The following is a 22049-nucleotide window of genomic DNA, read 5'->3' on the forward strand; positions in this document are numbered from 1 at the left end:
GAGAACACAGTTTAAGAGAAATCTTAACAGCTTAATCAAAGAATTATTAGTCCAGATCCAATTACTGCAGAAAAAAGTGAACATTACTATACATAAAAAACCACCAGTTGCAATAGTAGTAATAATTAAGACTGTTGTACCTGCACTTTCTAGTACCTCACTCCTTTTCTTGATGTTGGAAGTTAACTCTTCAACCGCCCCTTCGGATCTCGACGCTGACGATGTCTGTGCCCAGGACAAACAGCAAGCCACTGGCATCCCAAGTGCAAGTGTGATGTTGACAGTTTCTTCCTCCTTACTATATAATTGACTTGGAAATACTTCCACATTTGGTCATCCACTTGTAACATCCCTATCACTGTTAACATCCCCTGTCACTGGGAATTGTAGTATCTGGGTTACAGCTTAATAGCCAGCAATTCAGCCCCTTCTCCTTTCCCCTGAAACATAAACATTTACCACAAACTGGAATTGGACATTCTTTTTACTACAAAAAAATAATCTGCAGGACCTGAGTTAAACATTGATGTCTAGAATGCTGCTGTTCTGAAAGTATTTGTTGCCACTACACAGTACCTGCTTGCCATAAACAGACATCTATACAACATTCTCAGCTGCACCCTTGTGAAACAGTTCTAGATATATCAAAGAATATTATTACTTAAAATATATTACAGCAAACTTTCAAGTCTGAAATTAAATTCTAGTTCTGAGTCGCACCATCTTGACAAGGCAGTCCCCACCTCTGTGCATTAAAATTTTGCTTCATTCTTAAAGCTCTTTGGAATTGAAGTCTAAGCAACACCTGCACAGATTACTTAGCCTTTAATTGCAAATTTAAAGTAATAAGACCAAAACGAGTTTGAGAATAGAAATACATACTGCACACTTTTATCAGTTCAAGGTGACTGTATTGGTAAAGATTCAAAAATCATCACAACTAGTAATGACTTTTCAGTCCAAAAATAATCTTTAAGATGTCTGTCCCACAAGAACTTTTTCCTTCTGTTTATAAAATATTGATGCAGTCTAAGGACTTCCCTCCTAGTCAGGCAGAGTCAATTCCATACAGACTAGGAAGTGCAATTGTAGGACCAACTCTTTGGACAGGAGGAGGTTGTTCGAAATGATCCTTGGTTGATAACTTCACCTCCCTCCAACAAGCTGGAAAAATTGATGAACCTCGTAATTTCAGAAGAGACAGTTTAGACTGTAATCAAACAGCAATCTAGTGCCACCTGCATTTACAAATTTAAACAAGGGAGTTCTGAAATGGCTTCCTCTCCCTGACAGACCCGATGACTCCTTCCTCGAAAGGCTGACTGCACATTTTAGTAGGTATTTATGGGCATCTCTGCATTAGGGGCTAGGGAAGCTAGAGGCAAGCTAGAGAAATTATGCTGGTTTTAAATTCTAAATTAAATGCAAAACATCTCAGGAGTAGGTTGATCTAATACCATTGCAGAACACTAAATGTGACACAGTAAGTCAGCTGCTGGTCCAAATTCAGACCTAGCTACTCCAGCTATTTTAAAAAAAGAACCATCCAGATCCAGTCTTTTAGTTAATACGAAATTAGTGAAGTATTCGAAGCTGGATAGTGTTTTATGCCTTGCATATAGTGGAAAACCTAGCTCAAAATTTAGATGTCAGATTTTCAGTTCCCAAACAGGTTTCAAAATCTGCAGAAATTGAGGAAAATGGTTTAGCACAGCAATACACCACCATTCTAAAAATATTAAAATATTGTCTTTGTGAAATATCCTCATCGGTACTTAACAGCAGTTACATAAAAACTCTTACATTTATTACAAAGTAGATTTCCACCACTACATACCGGTCTCCAAAAGGCTTTTATTTATCATCTTAAAGTAGCAGATATTATAAAAATAAACCATTACTTAATATTCAGTTACTTTTATCATATAAATTTCTCTTTGGAAACACAAAACATATGTAGAAAAAGAACCATTTTCTGTGGATGCCCCACATAGCACAAAACTCTGTACTTGGTCTACTGCTGCAGTAAAAGAGAACATCTCCAAAATAAGGAAAAGCAGTCTTGGCAGCCTGTTCTTTCTCCCTGTAAACTGCAGTGCTCTACATGGACATGTATGGAAACTTAGTAATGCCTGAACTGAGGAGGATGGCTGTCGGGAGGAGGTGGCGGCGGTGGTGGCAGAAATGAGTAGGGTGAATTGTACATGCTTGGGCCTGTCCACATCATATTCATATTTGAAGGTGAAGGGTGGAATTGATGCCCACCACTGACAGAATCAAAAACTGGAGGAGGAAAGGAATACTGCTGCATCATTGGATTTTCTTTTCTATAAGGTTGTGGAAACACTGGCGATTCCTGGTGTATCCTCTTGTCTGAAGAGTATAGCTGTGGTGGTCTTACTTTTGGTCTGAAAAACCCTCGAGGGCCTGATGGAGGAGGAAATACATCCCTGGAGAACCCTCTGCCGCGGTATCCCCTTGAGTAACTTGAAGCAGGCTGTTGCACTGACTGATCAAGCCCTTTATTCTCACCTAAAGAATAAACAAATACAAGAACCCACATGCACAGAGCTGTAATATTATTTTAGAAAGATCAAGCTTAGTTTTCACAAATCTTTCAAGATGAAGTCAAGGAAATTTGAAAAGTAATCTTACCAACAAATAATACTGGCAACTAATACATAAAGGACAAAATAACACCAGCAAATCTGCTGTTTAGTAACTCATCTCATCTTGATTGATTGGAGTAATATAAAAAGGACAATCCTGAGTTGCAAATTCAGTCTTTAAAAGAGAATTTCACCTTCTTTCCCTCCAGACTTTCCATTTGTATAAATGGATCTCAGGAAAATGCAGATTTTTAGTATTTTGGAAGCCTTCATTTAAAACAAGATTTAAAAACAACACATTTTAAAACTAAACATAAATCAACACTGCATTACACTGAAGGGGTATTCAACTTTCAGTCCCAAGTTGGTATTACAGCATAGACATAAGACAAAAGAAATTATTCAAGCTCAGATTAATAAAATTAACTTACTCTATCTGAAAAAGAACAGTCTGTACCTCTAGCCAATTAGCTTTCAGCATTCATCTTTCTAAGACAAATTTTTCCCTATACAGCTCACTATAAGCATATATTTAATGTTTGTAACAGCTATACTGCCCCTTTATATAAATACCATAGGAGTTTTAATGGGACTAGGACTATAAAATGAAAAGCACTGAAATACTAAAAATGCTCTGAAGAGCTGCTAAGATATTAAGAAAGCTGCAGAACTTAAACCCTCAGAAGGATTTAATGGCTGGGAGCAACAGGGTATTCAGGAACATAACAGCACATAAAATCACTGAAATTTAAAAACCTGTGTGAACCTCATCCTTGGCACTAGACTACATAGCTTTTCAAAGGTGAAAATGTTTCTAAGTCTGGAAGGGTAGTTGGATACCAGAACTCCTACTCATTTTCATGGGGGATTAGGAGTTAAGACTCCTTTGATACAAGCAGGCCTCTTGGAAGCACTTAAGTAAAGTACTTGAATGAGTATTTTTGTTCTTCTCCTATCAAATACTGTAACAATGAGACAGTTCTAAATATTCATGTAAATCTCCATCTGAGAATGACTTTGTGCCTCAATTTGTGACATATCCTTGCTGTTGAATTCTATAGCCAAAACAAATTGCACACAATTTCAATTTGTGCCACGTTATTTACAACAAAACCACAGCAAATCAAAACCTATCTCCCTTGACGGAGTGCAACAGTTCCTCCAGTTCTTAGTTATTGGAACATAGTGACTCCCATCGTTCAGTAACAGCTTCAGCAAGCCCTAGGCAAAGGCAGGTCTGCAATAAGCCGGCAGAACAAGGATGTGGTGGAAAACATACATATGCTAGGTAAACAGAAACCAGGAGAAAATAACCATCAGTAATGACAAGAAAGTACAGCACAATTCAGATCCATCACTTAAGGGAAAAAAACCCTGTCAAAACCATAGGGCAAAAACCAGTCCAAGAAAGATTGTGGCTTTACTTGATTGATACAAGGGAGGATTGTACTGTACAGAAAGTGTTACAGGACAGCTACTCAGCTACTGATCTCCCAGATCAAGAGAAAAGGGTTTCAGTGGGGCACAGTGTGTATCAGCTTAACAAAGGAAGAGCAGCAAACTCACAGGAGGAGTTTCTGCCTGAGAAATTCAATGGGGGAAGCACCATGCTGCAGATAGCTGAAGCAATCTAGTAAGTAAGCAGTACAAGAGGGTAAGGGATGAGAGTCAGTTGTATTTAAAGGGAGGGGTATAAAAAGCATGCAGCTAAAGTAGACCAGTGAGAACAGAAAAAGAGGGATGCAATATGAATTATTCAACCAAAATGGCAATCAAAAAATGAAGTTTTGGCAGTAGAGAGGCATGACAGAAGAGAAAATGTGGTTACTGTAAACAGAGCACAGCTGCAAGCATACACCTGGAACAGATATGACAACAGCAGGAGAAAGGAGGGTGAAGAAAGCTATTCATATTATGAAAACCTATACACAGCTTTGTTCATCTAATGACTGCATTAGGTAAACAGGAAAGTTCTCAGCAAGATACGCAAGTCAGAGTTACTTGGAAGAGTATTTATGTGCCACAGGTAAGGAAGAGCTTCCTTTTCAGACAGAGGAATAAATTCTCCATCAAAGATCCATGTCTCCTCCCCTGATTACCAAAGTGGGTTTCCAAAAACTGCACATGGCCTTCCCTCTGTCTTCTCCCAGCACTCCAAGGCTTTAGCTGAACCCCATCCAAGTGGTGGCATCTGTTCAGTATCTTCACTGTGTGTCAACCAACACTGTTCTAAGAGCCTTTGACTCTCCCCTGACAACTGCTCTTCTGCTATACCACTTCCCTTCCACAGGGTTTATATTTCAACAGAATACAACTGAATTTTTCTTCTAAAATAATAAATACAGAATGTAGCCACAAATTCAAATATAACATTGAAAAAGTACAGAACTAGTATTAACTGTATGAAAACTCAATCATTAAGATAGTTACAGATGTGCATTCCAAACTTAGTTAAACAGACAAAAGTATTCACATAGCATTCACTCACTTGATGGAAGTGTTTCTGATCTGACTTTCTTCCTTCCTTGACTTTGAGGCTTCTTTTTCTTCTGTTTTGCCTCTCTTTCTTTTTCATCATCACTGAAATCCAAAGCCTGGTTAAAAAAAAATAAAGATCAGCTGGCTTCTGAGCACAAGCAAGAAGTTAATACTCCAAAGATTTATCATAACACAGTTAATTCAAGACTCAGTTATCCTTTCTAATTTTCCTGAAAAGAACAACATTCAAGGGCTGAACACAAATGTTTGACTGCCTCTATGTTAGGAAGAAAAGGAGCTGGCTGGTTACTGCCATGAAAAAGCTTTTGAAGAGGAACTGCAGACTGAGTGAATTAAAAAATGAATTTTTAAAGTAAGTAAAAATTAACTTGACAACCAATACATAATAAAGCAGTTAAACTACATTAAAAAAATCTCTACTCTAAAATTGTCACTAAACTGGAATTTTCTGTAGTATATTTAATAACACTTTATGTCAAATTTGCAATAGCAATGTTATTCCAAATAAATTTTCAGCTTTGAGGAATGTTGTCATTTACAACAGATTGAATGTCCCTACAACGTTTTCTTCTTGTTACACAAAGTTTTGCTACCTTTTGAATCCGAACTTACTAGAATGAGGATAAGTTATCATTGACAGGGAAGAAAGCAGTCAGCATTAATTAGTTCTCTGAAAAACAGCTCACTCTTGCATCTTAAAAGAGTCAGATTTGTTCCCACCCTCCTCTTCCCAATTCTCAAAGTAGGGGCTTTGCTGCTTACTTGCATCTATTGTATAAACAGAGCACGGATCTCAAAAACAATGCACCAAAACATGCTTTAAAAGCCTCATCAAAGTTAATGCTGAATACAACTATTTCTTCTACTACATAACTGGATGATATACTTACTCAGAAAAGCCACAAGAAATACAGCAAGATGACATATACCATGAAGTAAAATCTTTCACTAACTCCTGCTTTTTCTAAGAACTCCAGTACACCATACTCCAGTAGTGCAGAAATAAGGAACAGCAACAGGTACCTTTTACTGGTACCTAATTTCCATGTAACATCCCATAAAAGTCACCCCATAGAAAAACTGCCGTTATCTGCTCCTGCTAGCCTTGCAGCCCACAGATTATACTTTGTAATCCTCTGACTCCAAAGACAAAGCTAGGAGAAACCGTATTACAATCAAGAGCCCTACAAATAAGTTGGGCTATTTAAGAACCTGTCAGAAAAAGAATGCTTACCATATACCTTAAAGTACCAAGTAAGAAAGGCCTAACATGGATTAATTTAACACTCATTCAAAAATAAAGCTTCACACTATCACAAAAAGAACTGACTCCAACAATTGCACAGTTTATCACAGGGGCTAGCAAGAAATCAGCTGCAATCTGAGGTCTCTAAAAGGGTCTCGCTGTACGAGACAATTTTAAGCATCAGTAGCATAAAATTTGATCTGTGCCCTTGCCAACAGCTATTACCTTTACAGCACAAGCTACTTTCTATCAGCTCATCAACTGTCACAGTTAGGGATAGTGTGGTATAAACTCTGCTAGAACTAACCAAAAATTATTCTAATTGAGGATTACAAGACGTTAGATGCGTTTTTTTCCAAAAAAGAACAAACAGACAGATCACATAGTCAGAACAGTGCTCGCCCTTGTCATCACTGACTTTTTTCAAGCTTCCTGTGGTCCTTCCTATAGTGAGGTACAGCGACCTTAAACTAAGAAAAATTAACAGAAAAAAAACCCCAACCAACTTTGGAAAAGGCAATGAATCTGTATCTGCAGATTTAACTGACTGTATTTGGCCAATAAAATTTCACGGATTCCTACAAACTCAAATTACATATCTACAAGCTTATCTCCTGAACAGCTTTTAAAACATGTCTAAGAAACAGAAGTGCTCACCATTAGCCAATAAGCCCATTTTGTATCATTACTACAAGAAAACTGCTGAATGAAAGCAAGTTAAGACTAGCCAAAAGTTTTTAAGTACAGTCTTTCAAAGCTCTATAGACAACATACCTACAAGCCCAATTCTTATACAACACTTCAAATTCTCAAATTCTGATTCTCTGTGAGATAATGGCTCCACAAGAAAGGAAGGCAATTTACAGTTAGAACTGACAGACAAGAACTCTTGTCTAAGAAGTTAACACTACACAGCTCAGTTTCATTTATGGGAAACAAAACCAGTATTTCAAAATGCATCATCCTCACTCACTACAGTGGAAAAAGCAACATTCCAACTTGACAGAGTGACACATCATTACAGGACCTATCTCTAAGCACAGAAAAGATCATGTCACAACATCTCTCCTTCAAGCCAGAACAACCATCTTGGGATAAGGACTGTGAAAGAAAAATTTTGTACTGTCCCTCACACCATCCTTCTGGACAAGTTGTCCAACTGTGGGATGAGCGGGTTCATGCTGCAATGGGTAAAGAACTGTCTGAGTGGCAGAGCTCAAAGAGCAAATGGGGCTGTATCTGGCTGGCAACCAGTCATTCAGCAAGGTTCCTCAGTGCTCAGTTTCAGGGTAGGTTCTGTTCAATATATGTATAAATGATCTGGATGCAGCATTTAAAAGCACCATGAGCAAGCTGCTGATGATACCAAACTGGGACATGCCATCAACTCTCTTGAGGGACAGGAGGCCTTGCAGAAGGATCTAGATAGACTGGGGCCCTGGGCCCTGGTTAATGGGATGAAATTTAATGGGTCAAAATGCTGCCCAACTAGGATGAAGTAACACACCAGGCTCAAGTCTAAGCTGGGAGAGGAGTGGCTGGAGAGTAGCCCTGCCAAGAGGGATCTGGGGGTGCTGGTCGGCAGCAGCTCAGTGTGAGTCAGCAGGGTGTGCCCTGGAACCCAGAGGGCAAAACCCCATCCTGGGGTGCATCAGGCACAGCACAACCAGACAACGAACAGGGGTGATTGTCCCGCTGCACTTGGCCTTGGGGTCCTCACCCTCAGTGCTCTGTGCAGTTCTGGGCCCCACATGTCAAGAATGTTAAAGTCCTTGGCTTTCAGAGGAAGGAAACAAAGCTGGCGACAGCACTGGAAGGTATATCCTGTGAAGAGCAGCTAAGGACTCTGGACTTGCCACATTTGGTGGAAAGGAGGCCGAGAGGCAACTTCACTGCTCCCTACAGCCTCCTGAGGAAGGGGAGAGGGAGATGCTGATCTCTTCTACCTGGTACACAGTAATAGGATGAGTGGGAATGGTCCAAAGCTGCACCGGGGAGGTTCAGATTGGAAATAATGAAGAATTTCTTTACTGAGAGGGTGGTCAAACACTGGAAGAGACTTCCTAAAGTGGTGGTTGACATCCCAAGCCTGTCAGTATTTAAGAGGCATTTGGAAAATGCTTTTTGCAACATGCTTCAGCTTATGCTTCAGCGTCAGCCCTGAACTCGTCAGACTATAGATGATGGCTGTAGGTTCCTTGCAACTGAAATAGTCTATTCTATTCCATCCTAAACAACAGTTAGAACACTTGAGAAACAAAACCAAACAAACAACAGCAACTACTCCCCCCCAAAAAACCCCAGACCCCACAAAACACATCTTTCCTACCAAATTATAGAGTGAGAAACACCTATTATGTAGCATAGAATTATGCTAAAAAGGCAAGCAACTGGAAGATTCAAGGCAAGCAGACAGATCTCTTTAGAACACTAGGGTAGACACAAGGCTTCTAGGAATTTCAGCTACTTTGGATATGTTTCAAGTAGGAATTGCAAGGAAAACTGACTCAGGTGTTGTGCTGTAAAACAAAACTCATGAAAACACCTCAATAAAACTACCAGCCTTGTGATTCTTATCGAAGACAATAATCACAAAATGTATAGCTACAGTGGAGTTAAGGACCACTGACAGAAAGCCTGTGAGTCACTGGAGAACTGTTTACAGATTCTCTAGCAAATTATGTCAATGGTCACAAGGAGCTCTTAGTTCTACACAATCCCATATGAGAGCCTTTCTAGGGAGGAACGGCCCATCTCCTCACGTGGAACTACTGTTTTGTAACAGCAAACTGTAGGGAAAGCTTACTAAGAAGCCGTTCAAAGAATGCAACAGAGGAAGTATCAAGCTAATCTAGAAGAGCAGACAGCTTAAACCTCCAAGTAGTAAGTTTGCAGAGTACTAGTAAGCAATTAGTATTAGTAAACGATTGCTTCTGGCAAACTGAAGACAAAGCTGCAGTGGAAGAATGACAGGGTCAAAAATTGCCTATCAGAAGCAAAATTATTAGACAAGGTAAAAGCACTGCTACATAAAGTTAAACACTCAGGTTGTCAAATATGTTCTTGAAGGACTAGATGAACTGAAGATACACATTTTGCCAGCTGCAAAAAGTAAATAGAGAAACAGCTAGTACTCTCTACACTACAAGACCTCTCCAAGAAAAGCATGATCCTTTCTTTTAATGAAGAGGTACATTCAACTCTTGTTTACATAAAAAGATAAGCTTGCTAATTACTTGCTCTGCACAGAATTTTTTCCACATATGACTTGCGTAATCAAAAACAATAAACAAATTAATCCTTTATAATTACTTCAGGTGGTGGTTCTTGGTCATTCTTCCAAGATGCATCTGAACCTTTTTCCCTAAAAGAAAAAAACAAACAACAAAAACACAAATTAGACAATCCAGACAAAGGAAGACTAACACTTTCTACAAGGTACCAGGTCTACAACAGGAGTTTCCTGTTTTCAAAGAGCTATTTCTTTTTTAATACTCTTTATAAGCAAATAGTAATGTATAGGTCAACTTACAACTTCACTATACTTGTAAAATCTTCCTACTTCAAGTGACGACTGAACATTTTGTCCAGCTTATATTAAATTTTGGTCGATATTCTCTCAGCAAATCCTTTTGAACCTTAATTGCTTTGAACCTGAATTGAGGTAGTTCACAGCAACTTTTTTATGCTAACTGCTGAACTATCACAAGCTTTCTTATTCTTCTGGTTTCAGAACATGTATCCTCAGCTAAAAAGAACAACAAACTCATTCAGTAGGACACAGGCTTTCTGTATAACTACAGCAAAGTAAACTGAGAACCAAAAGACCCTCAATGCTTGCCTTACAATCCTATTAAGACACTGGTAGCTAGATAACTAGGTTTCACCTTCTATTTTGCTGTAAACACAATATTAAATTGCAAGGCAAAAGACATTTAAAGAAGCAAAAACTCAATTGTCTCACCTGACAAGCATCAAAATAAATTTGGATTAGTTGAATTTATTTCACCTACTGGTAAGCCCTTCACTAAAAATCAAGTAATTTCTTTGATTAGCAAAGAATTTGTAAAATAAATTTAAATTATGTTGCCAGTAGTCTGTTGAAGGTTTTTTCCACACTGCTCACAAATTTAATGTGTTTTGGTCTGTAATGTCAAGGTACAATCCTTATCTATGCAGAAAAAAATGTATAAAACAGTGCAATACTGGAAAGTTTTACTTGCAAAATGGAACCAGACAGTTAAAAACATCAACGTGTTCAGTGTGAAATGTCTTCAGTCAGTGCTCTAGTAACCAAGGGGTTTTTATGTATTCATCAAGTCAGCAACAATAAATAAGTAGTAACTACAAAAATCTACATAACCATCAGCATCAGCAGCCTGGACTTCAGAGGTCCTTACTCACACCCATGAGAGCACTGGCAAATCATCTGGAGGTACATCATGCCTCAATCCCTAACCATAAAACTGAAGTTCAACCTCCACATGTCATAAGAAAACCATAAAGAGACACCAACCTTTGAGATCATGAGCAAAAGGAAGGCAAAGAAGACATTTTAAAGTTCAATTAGAAGAAAACATTACAGGGAGAAAAAGGAGATAAGGACTCTATACAAGTAATTTCGCAGCTGCAAAACTTATTTTTATTATTATGAACTGAACTGTTTCTTCCTTTCATCTTGTTATTTTGGAGCAACACATGCCTGCCAGAAATACCAGAGCATACAAGAATCTCCAAGACCTGTGGTCATTCAGCAATATGTAACACCACTGACTACAAACTTTAAACCTTTCCAGGTCAGGCAGCTTATCTCATTCTCCCAAAGCAGCCTTCCTCATTTCAGAAAAAAAACCCCTGCTTTTCATTCTCCAAGGTAAATATCTTCTGTAAAGAACAATATAGTAATTCTTTGATTTCTGAAGTCAAATACTGTAAGATCTGGAAGTCTAACAAAACGTAATTTAGAGGAATCATGAAAATACATGAGCTTCTCAGAATTGTGTTTCAGGCAATACACCAAGTCCATCTTTAGCAACACATTATTTTGCATTCAAAAAGTTTTACACTACACTTTCACTTATTTTTCTATAAAGTGTAAGGCTTATTCATATAACTGCAACTTCGTACAATGCAAGCAGATTGCATTTCAGATTTCAGAAAAAGCTTCAAACTCAGTGCTTCTTTCAGATCTTAATCTTGATTCCTTTCCTTTTCAAAGTACCATCACAGTTTTGAACAGCAGTTTTAAAACTTTAAGCCTGTAATATTGCACAATCTGGTCTGCACACAGTCAAACTAAGAAAAAGCAGAAAAAAAATTACTGGTTATCAAATTTGCCAATTATCAAGGTCCAAAAGTCTTCTAGTGGACCACTGACCAAAACTTGACTTTTCTACTATCCATGCCACCTTCTTATAGCACTAAGGTTTCTTCATATAGCATTACAGCACAAGTCAGAAATCAGAAATTCTTCATCTGTTTTTAATGAAACCTATTTAGTGAAAAGGCAGCTTCAACCAGTAGTACCAAATCCCTCACACAAGCTTAAGAAATTGTACTGACAAACCCCAGAAATAAAATATTGTTTCAGTGCACTATAACGCAAGTCATGCTACTTATCCTAATCAAGGCAAGAAACAACATCTGAAGCGCTGTTCAGCTGTGCTGAGAAGCCCTGGATGTCTGAAGTATCTTGCCTAGGTTTCAGGTTTTTACCATTGACGGCAGTGAAGTACTACTGCACAAAAAATGGTTTCCAAAACTATTTCCAAAGCATGAAACAAACTAAAACACACGTCTCCCATCTCAGATGCTGAGTACAGCACACGGTTATTGATGCAGAAAGCAGATGATTAAAGTCTGTGCATTTACTGTGCTAAGCAACAAAGTTTAATAGCGCAAATCAAAGACCAGCTGGCATCAAAATGCTGCAGAAAAACAAACAAGCATCAGAGCAAGAAAGTGATCTATTCCGGTCCTCACTAAAGGGGAAAAAATATGCTTGTTGCTTGCACAGAAATGAGGAAGTTTAAAAAAAAAAAAAAAACAAAAAAAACTCCTGCAGGTCTGACTACACGTTTGACTAAAGGAAAGGACTATTCAGTATGAATAATGGCACAGCTGTAATGAATGCAGACAATTAACCAACCCCTGAGAACTAATCCTAATAAACAGGAACTAAGTCACTTGTATGACAAAAGATATCTAACTTTGATCAACATATTGATGATTATCCACCAGTAATTAGAACATTAATACCTAGCTGTCATTTATTATGTTTTATTTCTTAGTCTGTCTTTGAGAACACCTCCCTCTAAATGGCATCAAGTCCTATTTATTCATGCTACTTTCCTCAGTTAGACTGGGATACACAAACACTACTGAGAAGTTTCTGAACATCATACTTCATTGTTACTCAAATCCCTCCTCTCTTGCAAATTTACATAGGGTAATTTTTATCTAGAATTGTTATCCTCCAACTATATAATAGATTTAATGATGATTACATTTCAATTCTAGCCTTGTAATATGAAACAAAAAAAGTAAATTAATACAAACTTGTTCAGAATGCAAACAAGATTATTACCAGTACTGAACCTACACAAGAATCTAAAGAACAACAAAATCTGGGAAGTTCGGCTTGAAAAACTGTCCTTTTTTATACTTATGCATATGTGTGTAAGAGGGTGTGGAAGAAGTGTCAATGAACTTTTCTGGTTGTGGTATTTTAGTTAACAGCAGCATAAAAAGAAAGCAAGCTTAGTATATTAAGTAGAATAAGAAGCTAACCTTTAGTAATTAGAGCACTTTAAAAAGCTTGCCGTTTACAGCTACTCTTTATTGTTTTCAAAGGCAAAACAGTACACAATCTTGTTATTAAAACACAGTTGAAAATATCTAAAGTAAATATAAAGTTTAGTGTCAAGCTTAGACTAGAGTTTCTCACTGGAGACTCAACTTGAATCCAACACTTTTAGCTATATAAAAAAAACCATCATAACCAGATTAAAAAAGAAATCAGACTCACTGTTTAAGTTTCTCTGCAAATATATACTGGGTGAAGTCCTCCACTGATGGAGCAAAATACATGCTATCCTGTACATTAATACCTTTTGCTTTGATATGCTCAGAGCTGTTAAATCTTATCACATAAAAAGGATGAGAAACAGGACCAAATATCTCAAATATCTGAAAGAAATAAAATTAAAATGTTTAAACAAAGTACCACAAGTAGATAGCTATTTCATTGCAGACAATGGTATTTAAGAAGTCCAATATATTTTCAAAATGCAGCATCAAATGAAAGTTTCTTTCACACTTTAGTTTAATTACTGGATTTTGTTTGACCGTGTAATTCCCCAACTACAATTTTTTATAATGTGGAAAAGTAAGTTCTCACATCCTTAGTAATTAATCCTCCCTTTCGTCAAACCTCTCTTTTTCTGTGCCTGTTATGCTTTCAAGTCTCTTAACACCTGGAACAATCTCCTGATCATTTTTTCCTCAAAGTTCATCTTTACAAGAAGCCTTTACATCAGTTATCGCTTGTTCCCCAAATCCACGGAGAGCAGAGAATATTGCCATGTTTTACAGAACATCTGCAATTCAGGCTCAGTTCATTTCACTCACATCTAGCATTCAAAGATATTTCAGCAGTAACCACTGTAGATGACGGCTTTCCTTCTACAGAAAATAGAAAATTCAATGCAACAACCCTCCCAGCAAACATTCTTCACTGGCCTTATATCAGAAAACCACAGCATAGAAGAAAATACCCTCCATTTTTCATGAAACTTCACTCTAACCTCTGCCCCTATCTGGCAGTAAAAGAGCACAGCCTGTTATTTCAAGACATCATACATCTGAAAGCAACCTTTTCCTCTCCACAAGCACTCTCATCAAATACTGGAAACTCACCAGATATTGTAATTCTGTAAGGAAGCAATTAATTCCAGGTTACAAATTCTTAAGACTGAAAACCAGATGAATATAGGAGTCAAAGGCACAAAGAAAAACTATTATATCATGGAAACATTATCTTTCATTTAGTCAACTTCAACTCTACTTTCTGAAGCACTAAAGAATACTTCCAATTTTATATTAGAATAACAAGATTTTATTTTACACACACCTTTCCAGCTGCTTGTCGATCTTCTTTAAAAATTATGCTTTCCTCATTTACTGGAGGTAGGCCTCTCAGTGATTCAATTATTACTAAAATGGAAAAAAAACAATTAAAACAATGTTTCAACAGCATGTAGTTAATTGCAGTAAAACTTAACAAACCACACCTCCACTTAAGTTCGTAGAGCTGCAACCAAATATTCTCGCACACATACAAAAGTACTTAGAATCACACACCCCTTCTCCAATGGTACATGAGTGGCAATACTTACATTGCTGACAGAACTACTGTTCTCTGGGGTAAAGAGAGTCCTAAGAATCAGATCAGAACACAAAAGCTGTCTGGCCATTCAATCACAGTAGCAACTGATGGTGTTGTTTACATATGCACATACACAATCTGATATACACCCTGCAACTAATGCCATAGAAGTCTCACAGTACATTTGGGCCTAATGATGATTAAACTTCTCTACCTGTAAAACAGCACACTGCTCACTTAAGCATTCTCAATGCCTGTCCATCAGCAAATGAAGTCACTCAAGTACGCAGCGTCACTCAGACTCCAACAAGTTCAAGATCATCACTGCTAAACTTACGTAACAGGACTTTCAGCAATCAACATGTCACCAAGCTAAAAGTTACTGCTACTACTTCCATCTGCAAAAACCTTAACATGCCAAACAAGTATATGACAATTCTACAGGCTTAATAGTTCACTGAATTTCAAGAGAATTTCTGAAATCAGTTTCTTTTGTGCCTACCTTTAAGATAAAATATACAGTGAAAGTACCCAATGTGTTGTTTAAACCTCATGAGAAATATACCTTAGCAGAAAAAAACCACAAACCCAGACAAACAAAAAACCCTACAAAAAACAACACACCAAAAACTCTCACATAATATTCTCAACTTGATTCACCACACATAGCCCCCAGCCTTCAGTAGGCTAAGAAAAATATATTCAGAAACTATATGACATGACAGTCCCATGAAGCTTAGGAGAAACATTACCACCTCCAGCCTATTTTACTTAGAGCTTTCCCTACTCCAACCCAGCCTAAATTATCAGCTTCTACTCTTGCAGGGCACAAAGTACAGCCCCAGGGAAGGCTTCTCATATATACCAAAGCTGTTTACTTTCCAGGCCACAACCCACACAGGGAATTACTCTCTTCTCTTACAGTACCTCGAAGCAAAACACAGCAAAAAATTTGTTAAATTCTGATACGCTGAGCAGAAGTTCACAAAAAGTACTGTCATTTTGCTTTTAGCTACTGCAGTGCAAGCATGAACCTACACTGTTCTAGCCTCAAATTTACCTCACAGGATGAAATACCCAAGTTTTCCAAGTATCACTCACTGCAGACTGATGAACTTGGAAGCTTGCTACAGAGAACAGCAGAGATTCTGAGAGACATCAAAGGGACAGAAAAAGAATACTGATTGTTGCATCAGAATAGTATTTGTGGTTTCCAAATGAGACATCAACTCCCCTCAGACTAGATACAAACCAGGTATACAGAGGTATCAATTTAGTTCAAAAATCAAAAAAACCCCAAAAACCAATTAGCTGACATCTCTAATACAGCCACAAGTCAACTGAGATTGAGGCCTGCTTCCAGAACAACTGAGAAGAAACTAAAATGTGTAGAAGTCATAAAGCAAAGCAGTAAAAGCAAGAAAATAATCACAGATGTCATGGGGGTTTACGCCATTCATGCAGTTTCATTTTATTATGATTATTAGCTTGTTTTCTAACTTTCAGCAACAAACCTAATTCAACTCTTCATACATTTACATTACATAAAGTGGGATGCAGCCTGAAGAATTCACCTACCAGTAAACTGGTATTTGAAAAGACTATACTCACCAATGAGGATTAGAACTAAGGATGGTTTCTAAAACCGCAGTCTTTAAAACAGCTTTGTTTACACTTTAACATTTTAGACCAAAACTAAGAATAATAGCAAGTATGACTCAACTTTTTTTAAAAACTTGTTTTCAAACTACCATTTTAGCTGAAGACAGACTTCTTGAAGTCCTCATTACCACCAATAAGCAAGAAAGGCCAAAGTAGAGAAGAACCAGACTACTACCTTCCACACCCTCCAACCCGCTTCCTGCAAATGAATGAAATTAAATCTCACTCCAGTAAGATAATGTAGAGGAATTGCCTGTACTACCTGAAGTCTTTTAAAAGAAAAATTAATAGAAAAAGTTACTTGCTTTCTTTTGTACTACATTCAGCATAAATACTTTAACTTCAAAATTGAACTCAATTTCAATTTTCCTAAGCAAATTGCTTTGAAAGCAGTTCAAGCAGAATGGAACACTTGAAATAGCTAAAATACATACTGTTGATGTTTTAGTAATATGAGCTTCAGCAAAACTTTTATTGCATATATCAGATACTGAGGTCCCACACACATCCGAAAAGATCCCTAAATCTCTGTGCCCTGAGTTAAGCTTACGCCTGTTCTATATCTCAATCCCATTAAGCTTACCCTCCCACCTATAAATCATGTTAGTCATACCGTCCTCTGACTGCTGACATGGGCAGCTTTCATTTGCTCAAGGTGCCAGAAGTGGGATGAATAAAGATTAAAATAAATAAATAAAAGAACTTGCACTGCTGAAGAAACAAGTCTTTTTCTTGTCCTCATGTATTAACAAGCAAGCACTTGGGACTGCATTGTACTGCATGTGTGTTTTCAGTTATACAGCTCCTCTATATTCAGGGATAATTCAAAAATAGCATCTACAATTGGAAGGTTTTCTTAAAATACAAGAACTCTCGCCAATATCAATATAAAAACCATAATACACTGTGGAAAAAAAGGGGTTTTAATCAAAAAATTAAACATGAAAGTCACATAGAAACACATGCATAATAGCCCTAATATTATATAAGCCAAATAAAAGGTAATTCAACACAAATGTCATTTTCTAGTTTGAATTCCAACTCAACAACCTGCTATCCCCAGAAATATGACACTGCAGGACTGACATTTTGAAGAACAGCTAAGAACACAATTCATGCAGAGATATACAGAAATTATATTAATTAAAAACAAAGCAAATATATCTTGCCTACCTAGCTGCTCAATGATGCTGGAAACTGTCCCAAAGAGCTTCAGTTCAACATTATCTGGCAGAATTATTGATAAGTCTTCAACAGGGGGTAGCTCCTGCAAACAACAAGTCAATATTTAGATTTAATATCACACAAAGGCATTTACCACTTTGTCACTGCAGAAATTTGACAACTTGGAAAAATCTCCTAGCATTTTGAAGATTTCATTTTTAAAAAAATCTAGTTTTATCTGCCTCTTTCAGAATCATCCTAGATGAACTCATCTGGGGTTTGAGGACACATGTCCTATAGAGATGCTACTCTACATATTTCCATCACAACTAAAGCAGAAGCCAATTTTATTTAACTGGAGAAAACCAATAATTGACATGAATTTAATCCAATTTGTTTAGATTAAACTCAATGTACAACACAATAATTAAACAATCAGACCTCAAAAATTAAGACCACTTGCAACAACATTCAATGCATGCTAGAAGAAAAATGTACACAGCAAGAGGTAATATAGATAAAATACACCAGATGTGTATCATCTGATTTAACAAAATGGTGTCTGTCCGTTCATATTATGACTTGGATCATTGTAGAAGATGTAAGCAGCACAACCTATACAAAGAAATTTTTTTTTTTGCTGATAGTTGCATGTGGTACAAGAGGATAATTAGAGAGCAGAACACAAAAAGCCAAACTTCAGATACAAAAATGAGTACTACAAAATATTCAAACTTTTTCCTCAAATATAAGGATCAAAATCTACTATCAAAGACTTATTAACACCGAGTTCATCATATATATATATACTATGCTGCTACGAAGTCAGTATGGACTTTATAAAATACAAGGCAACTAGAGTAAGCATTATCTTCAAATTCAACACCTTGTGAATTGATGAGAGTTCAAATCTTAGCACTGAACTGCACTTTTGAAGGCCACAACTAGAAATACAATCCCACACAAACAGAAGAATTTTATCCTGGTTTATTAACACTTCACCTGATAATCTTCACCAAACAAAAGCATTTGGCAAAGGCTTATAGAGCACCACAAAGGTCAAAAAGGCCAAGACTTTCACAAGTGTTGTATCATTAAACTCAAGACATTAATTCAGATAGAAACACCACACCCATCTACAGGCCAGTGATTTTTCCAACATTAAATCAAGTTCACTGCTAAGACTTAACTGAGTCATTTTTCTAAGAGCAATTCAAAGGCCGAAGACCAGCAGGAAGGTAGAATTCTGATCCTGTATTTCAAAATGGTACCTTCTGCCACACTATATACAGTACCTGCCAATCCTTGCCTCAAAGCAAGAGGTTTCTAAAACAGTTCCACTAACACTCCTTAATGTGTATACCTGAAAAACGTAACTTTCTAAGTTACTAACTGTGGTGGGTTTCACTGCAGCAAAGTTCATTTTCTTCACAGTGGCTGTTATGGGGCTGTGTTTTGGATCTGTGCTAGAAACACTGCTGCTAATAGAGAGATGTTTTTGTTATTGCTCAGCAGAGCTTACACAGAGTCAAGGCCTTTTCTGCCTCTCATGCCAGTCCATCAGTGAGGAGGTGCAAAAGGAGATGGGAGGAGCACAGGCAGGACAGGTGACCTGCACTGACCAAAGGAATATTCCATACCATGTAACATCATGCTCAGCATACAAAGCTGGGTGAAAAAGAACGAGGGACACCTGGAGTGATGATGTTTGTAGGCTCAAGAAATTGTTACACAGGATGGAGCCCAGCTTTCCTGGGAATGGCTGAACACCTGCTTGTCCATGGAAAGTGGTAAAGTAAATTAATTTCTGGGTTTGCTTTGATTGTGTGTGTGGATCTTGCTTTACGTACTAAACTGTGTCTAGCTCAGCCTTGGAGTTTCTCTTTTACTATTCTATCCCCCATCTTGACACAGGAGGTGTGACTTAAAACAAACTTTTAGTTATGTTCTAGATGGGTTAGTAGGAAAGGGTTTAAAAAAATACCATATCATACTTACATCAATAGGCAACTCATCCTTTGTTCTAACACAGTAAGATCTGTTATCCTTCTCATTTGGATGATCATCTTCATCAGATACTGCTGAAGATGAAGAGGAAAGTGTAGTTGATGAACTATCTGAATCTGTATCACTGAATGAGAAAACAAACATGAGAGTTAGAATACTGCCTTCTCAGAGTCACTGTTCTTGTAAAATCCCAACATCAGCATAACACTGAGTGGAAGTTAAGAAAATACTTATTCCAAGCAATGCATCTTGCAAAATGAAGGGGAAAAAATTGTACTTTTTGTAAATAAAACGGATTAGTTTCATAACTCGTGTCCTGTCCAAATCCCCCAGTACACATTCACACAGAATAATTCAGTATCTCTCACTGTCATGTATGTAAGAAATGTTTATTGTCTTAGATTCTTAATACTTCAGGAGTGGAGTAAGAAACCAGTCCTTATTCATGTTAATGTGTTTGTTTAAGCAAAGATCCAAGTTCTTCAACAGCTGGTGGAGGAAATAAATGTGGATCAACTGATCTGGGTGACTGAAAAAACACAATACAAACCTTACAAAAAAAAAATACACTGAAACAAGCAAACTTTTGCAAAATAGCCTTTCTTACCTGAAAAAAAAAACCCTCACTCCCTTCTAGGTTCTTCTAATATCACAGTCTCCTTCCCAAATGAACAGATGGCTTTCTGTTGGTCCTTTTTTTTATTCCAAGAAATGCTCATAGTAACGACAAGTAAGAGCACCTCTCCAAATAAACGTTTTGAAAAAGTTAAATATGGACTTCTCGGAACAACATCAATACAACAGAAAAACAACAAAAAAATCAGACTAAAAGACCAGTCAGTGGAGGGAGTTAAAAAAAGAAAAAATTGAGACACGTGCATACAGATAAATAAGTTAAAGTTACCAAAATTTCATCTTTAGTGTTCACCAGCACAACAGATTTTGGAAGTAAAAATCACTAGATATAGGTGAAGCCCCTGAAGTCAGGAATTTCATTTTCCATCACTTCATGATATTCTAGGAAAACTTTGAACCAGGGGAACTTTAATCAGTTAACTGTTAATGAAGCTTTGTATCTTTGAGATTCTTAGACTTTATTTCAGCCTCCTCTAGTCAAAAGAAGCACACGCCCATCTTGCAGCACCGGCCCAATAAGAAAACACAAAACCTCCTGAAACAACCAAAGTGTGCAGACTTCTAACACTGCAACAGAGCCCACATTTAACCAGTTACCTTTCACCAACTACAGTGAACATCAAAGCACAGATGCAGCAAGTACAAGATGTAACCTTTTCTAAAAAAAAAACCAAAAAAAAAAAAAACCCACCAAAAAACAGGTTGAGAATGAGCTTTTCCACTGAGATACCAACATCAGAGCACATGGTACACGGCGTGCAGACTCTCCACCTTGAGTCCTACATTTCGGTTTTTAGCAGTAACTCTGCGGCTGTCCTGCCCAAGAGTCGCAGGTGCACTGAGAGGACCGCGTCACGCCGGACACCCAAACGAGCACGGTGGGGTGGCCCAACACGCTCTCCAGGCCGCAGCCAGCAAACTCATGTTTTCACTAAGTCCTACACCCTTACATGCACTGTTTTGGAGACGTAATTTAACAGCTAAGACTCCTAGCGAAATGTAAGTGAAAATTCCGCCTTTGATGGGAAGGAGAGAGCTCGAGAGGCTGAAACACCGGGGCGGGGAGGCGGCAGGCAGGCACACCGGGCTCTCGGGCGCTCAGCCGCAGCGCCAGCAGCCCGCGCCGCCGCCCGAGGCCTCAGCGAGCAAGGGGGGGCCGCGGGGAGCGCCAGGGCTGAACCCACCTGTCCGAGTCCGAGGAGGGCACGGCGATAGCAGCTGCCACGGGCCAAGCGGGCGGCGGCGAGCGGCGCAGCCCCGCGGCTGGGGGCAGCGGGGCCTGGGCTTCCCCACCGCCCTCCGCAGGGCCCGGCGCCTTCTCCTTGTCGGGCGCCCGCTGCCCGCCCGGCCCCACGGCCAGGTTCTCCAGCTGCTCCACCACCTCCCGCTGCGCCTCCATTCCCGCGCCACGCGGCCCGCGGCCCCGCCCCCGGCACGCGCCACTTCCGGCCGCCGCCTGCCCGCCCCCGGGCGCGTGCGCCGGAATGCGGCATCCTGGGAGAGGGGCGAGGGCTGCTCCCGGGCCTGAGGGCGCGGCCCCGCGCTCCGGCTGCTGCGGGCTGGGTTCGAGCCGGCGCCCGAGTTCTGTGGCTGTGGGCCCTGCGTGAAACACAAAGCTAGAGCTCATGGCTGCTCTTGTTGAGGACCTGCTGGGAGGGATTAGTTCCGGTATTTTTTAAATGTGCTGACAACACACAGAATCGTGTAATTAAAACTAAAAAAAAAAAAAAACAAACCAAAAAACCCCACAAAACTGCGTAATGTCAAATTATTATACTAATAGTGATTTGTAGCCCATAATGGTAGTGGCTGTATAATAATGCCGATAATGCAAAACCTA

The 22049-nt window shown here is 38.6% G+C and overlaps 1 protein-coding gene across 1 annotated transcript; it reads right to left on the bottom strand.

Moving 5' to 3' along the window:
* Window positions 1-1857: 1857 nt before the first annotated feature.
* On the bottom strand, window positions 1858-21611 carry NAF1 (nuclear assembly factor 1 ribonucleoprotein). Its single transcript, XM_082281724.1, has 8 exons — window positions 21394-21611; window positions 19565-19697; window positions 17576-17669; window positions 14486-14568; window positions 13382-13542; window positions 9667-9718; window positions 5098-5203; window positions 1858-2532 (listed from the first exon to the last, which is right to left on the bottom strand). The coding sequence occupies exons 1-8, from the start codon at window positions 21606-21608 to the stop codon at window positions 2123-2125; spliced, it is 1254 nt and encodes a 417-aa protein (XP_082137850.1). The 5' UTR covers window positions 21609-21611; the 3' UTR covers window positions 1858-2122.
* Between the last annotated feature and the right edge of the window lie 438 nt (window positions 21612-22049).

Source organism: Coloeus monedula, assembly GCF_965178545.1.
Source record: "Coloeus monedula genome assembly, chromosome: 5".
NCBI classification, from domain to species: domain Eukaryota; kingdom Metazoa; phylum Chordata; class Aves; order Passeriformes; family Corvidae; genus Coloeus; species Coloeus monedula.

Bases quoted from the DNA above. Each gene is read 5' to 3' on its own strand.
- NAF1 (XM_082281724.1), bottom strand. From the start codon at position 21,608: ATGGAGGCGCAGCGGGAGGTGGTGGAGCAGCTGGAGAACCTGGCCGTG. The intron at 13,543-14,485 runs GTGTGTGTAAAA...TATTTCTTTCAG, and splicing joins ATCGACAAGCAGCTGGAAAG to ATATTTGAGATATTTGGTCC. The intron at 9,719-13,381 runs GTGAGTCTGATT...TTTTTCTTTTAG, and splicing joins TTTGCAGAGAAACTTAAACA to GGAAAAAGGTTCAGATGCAT.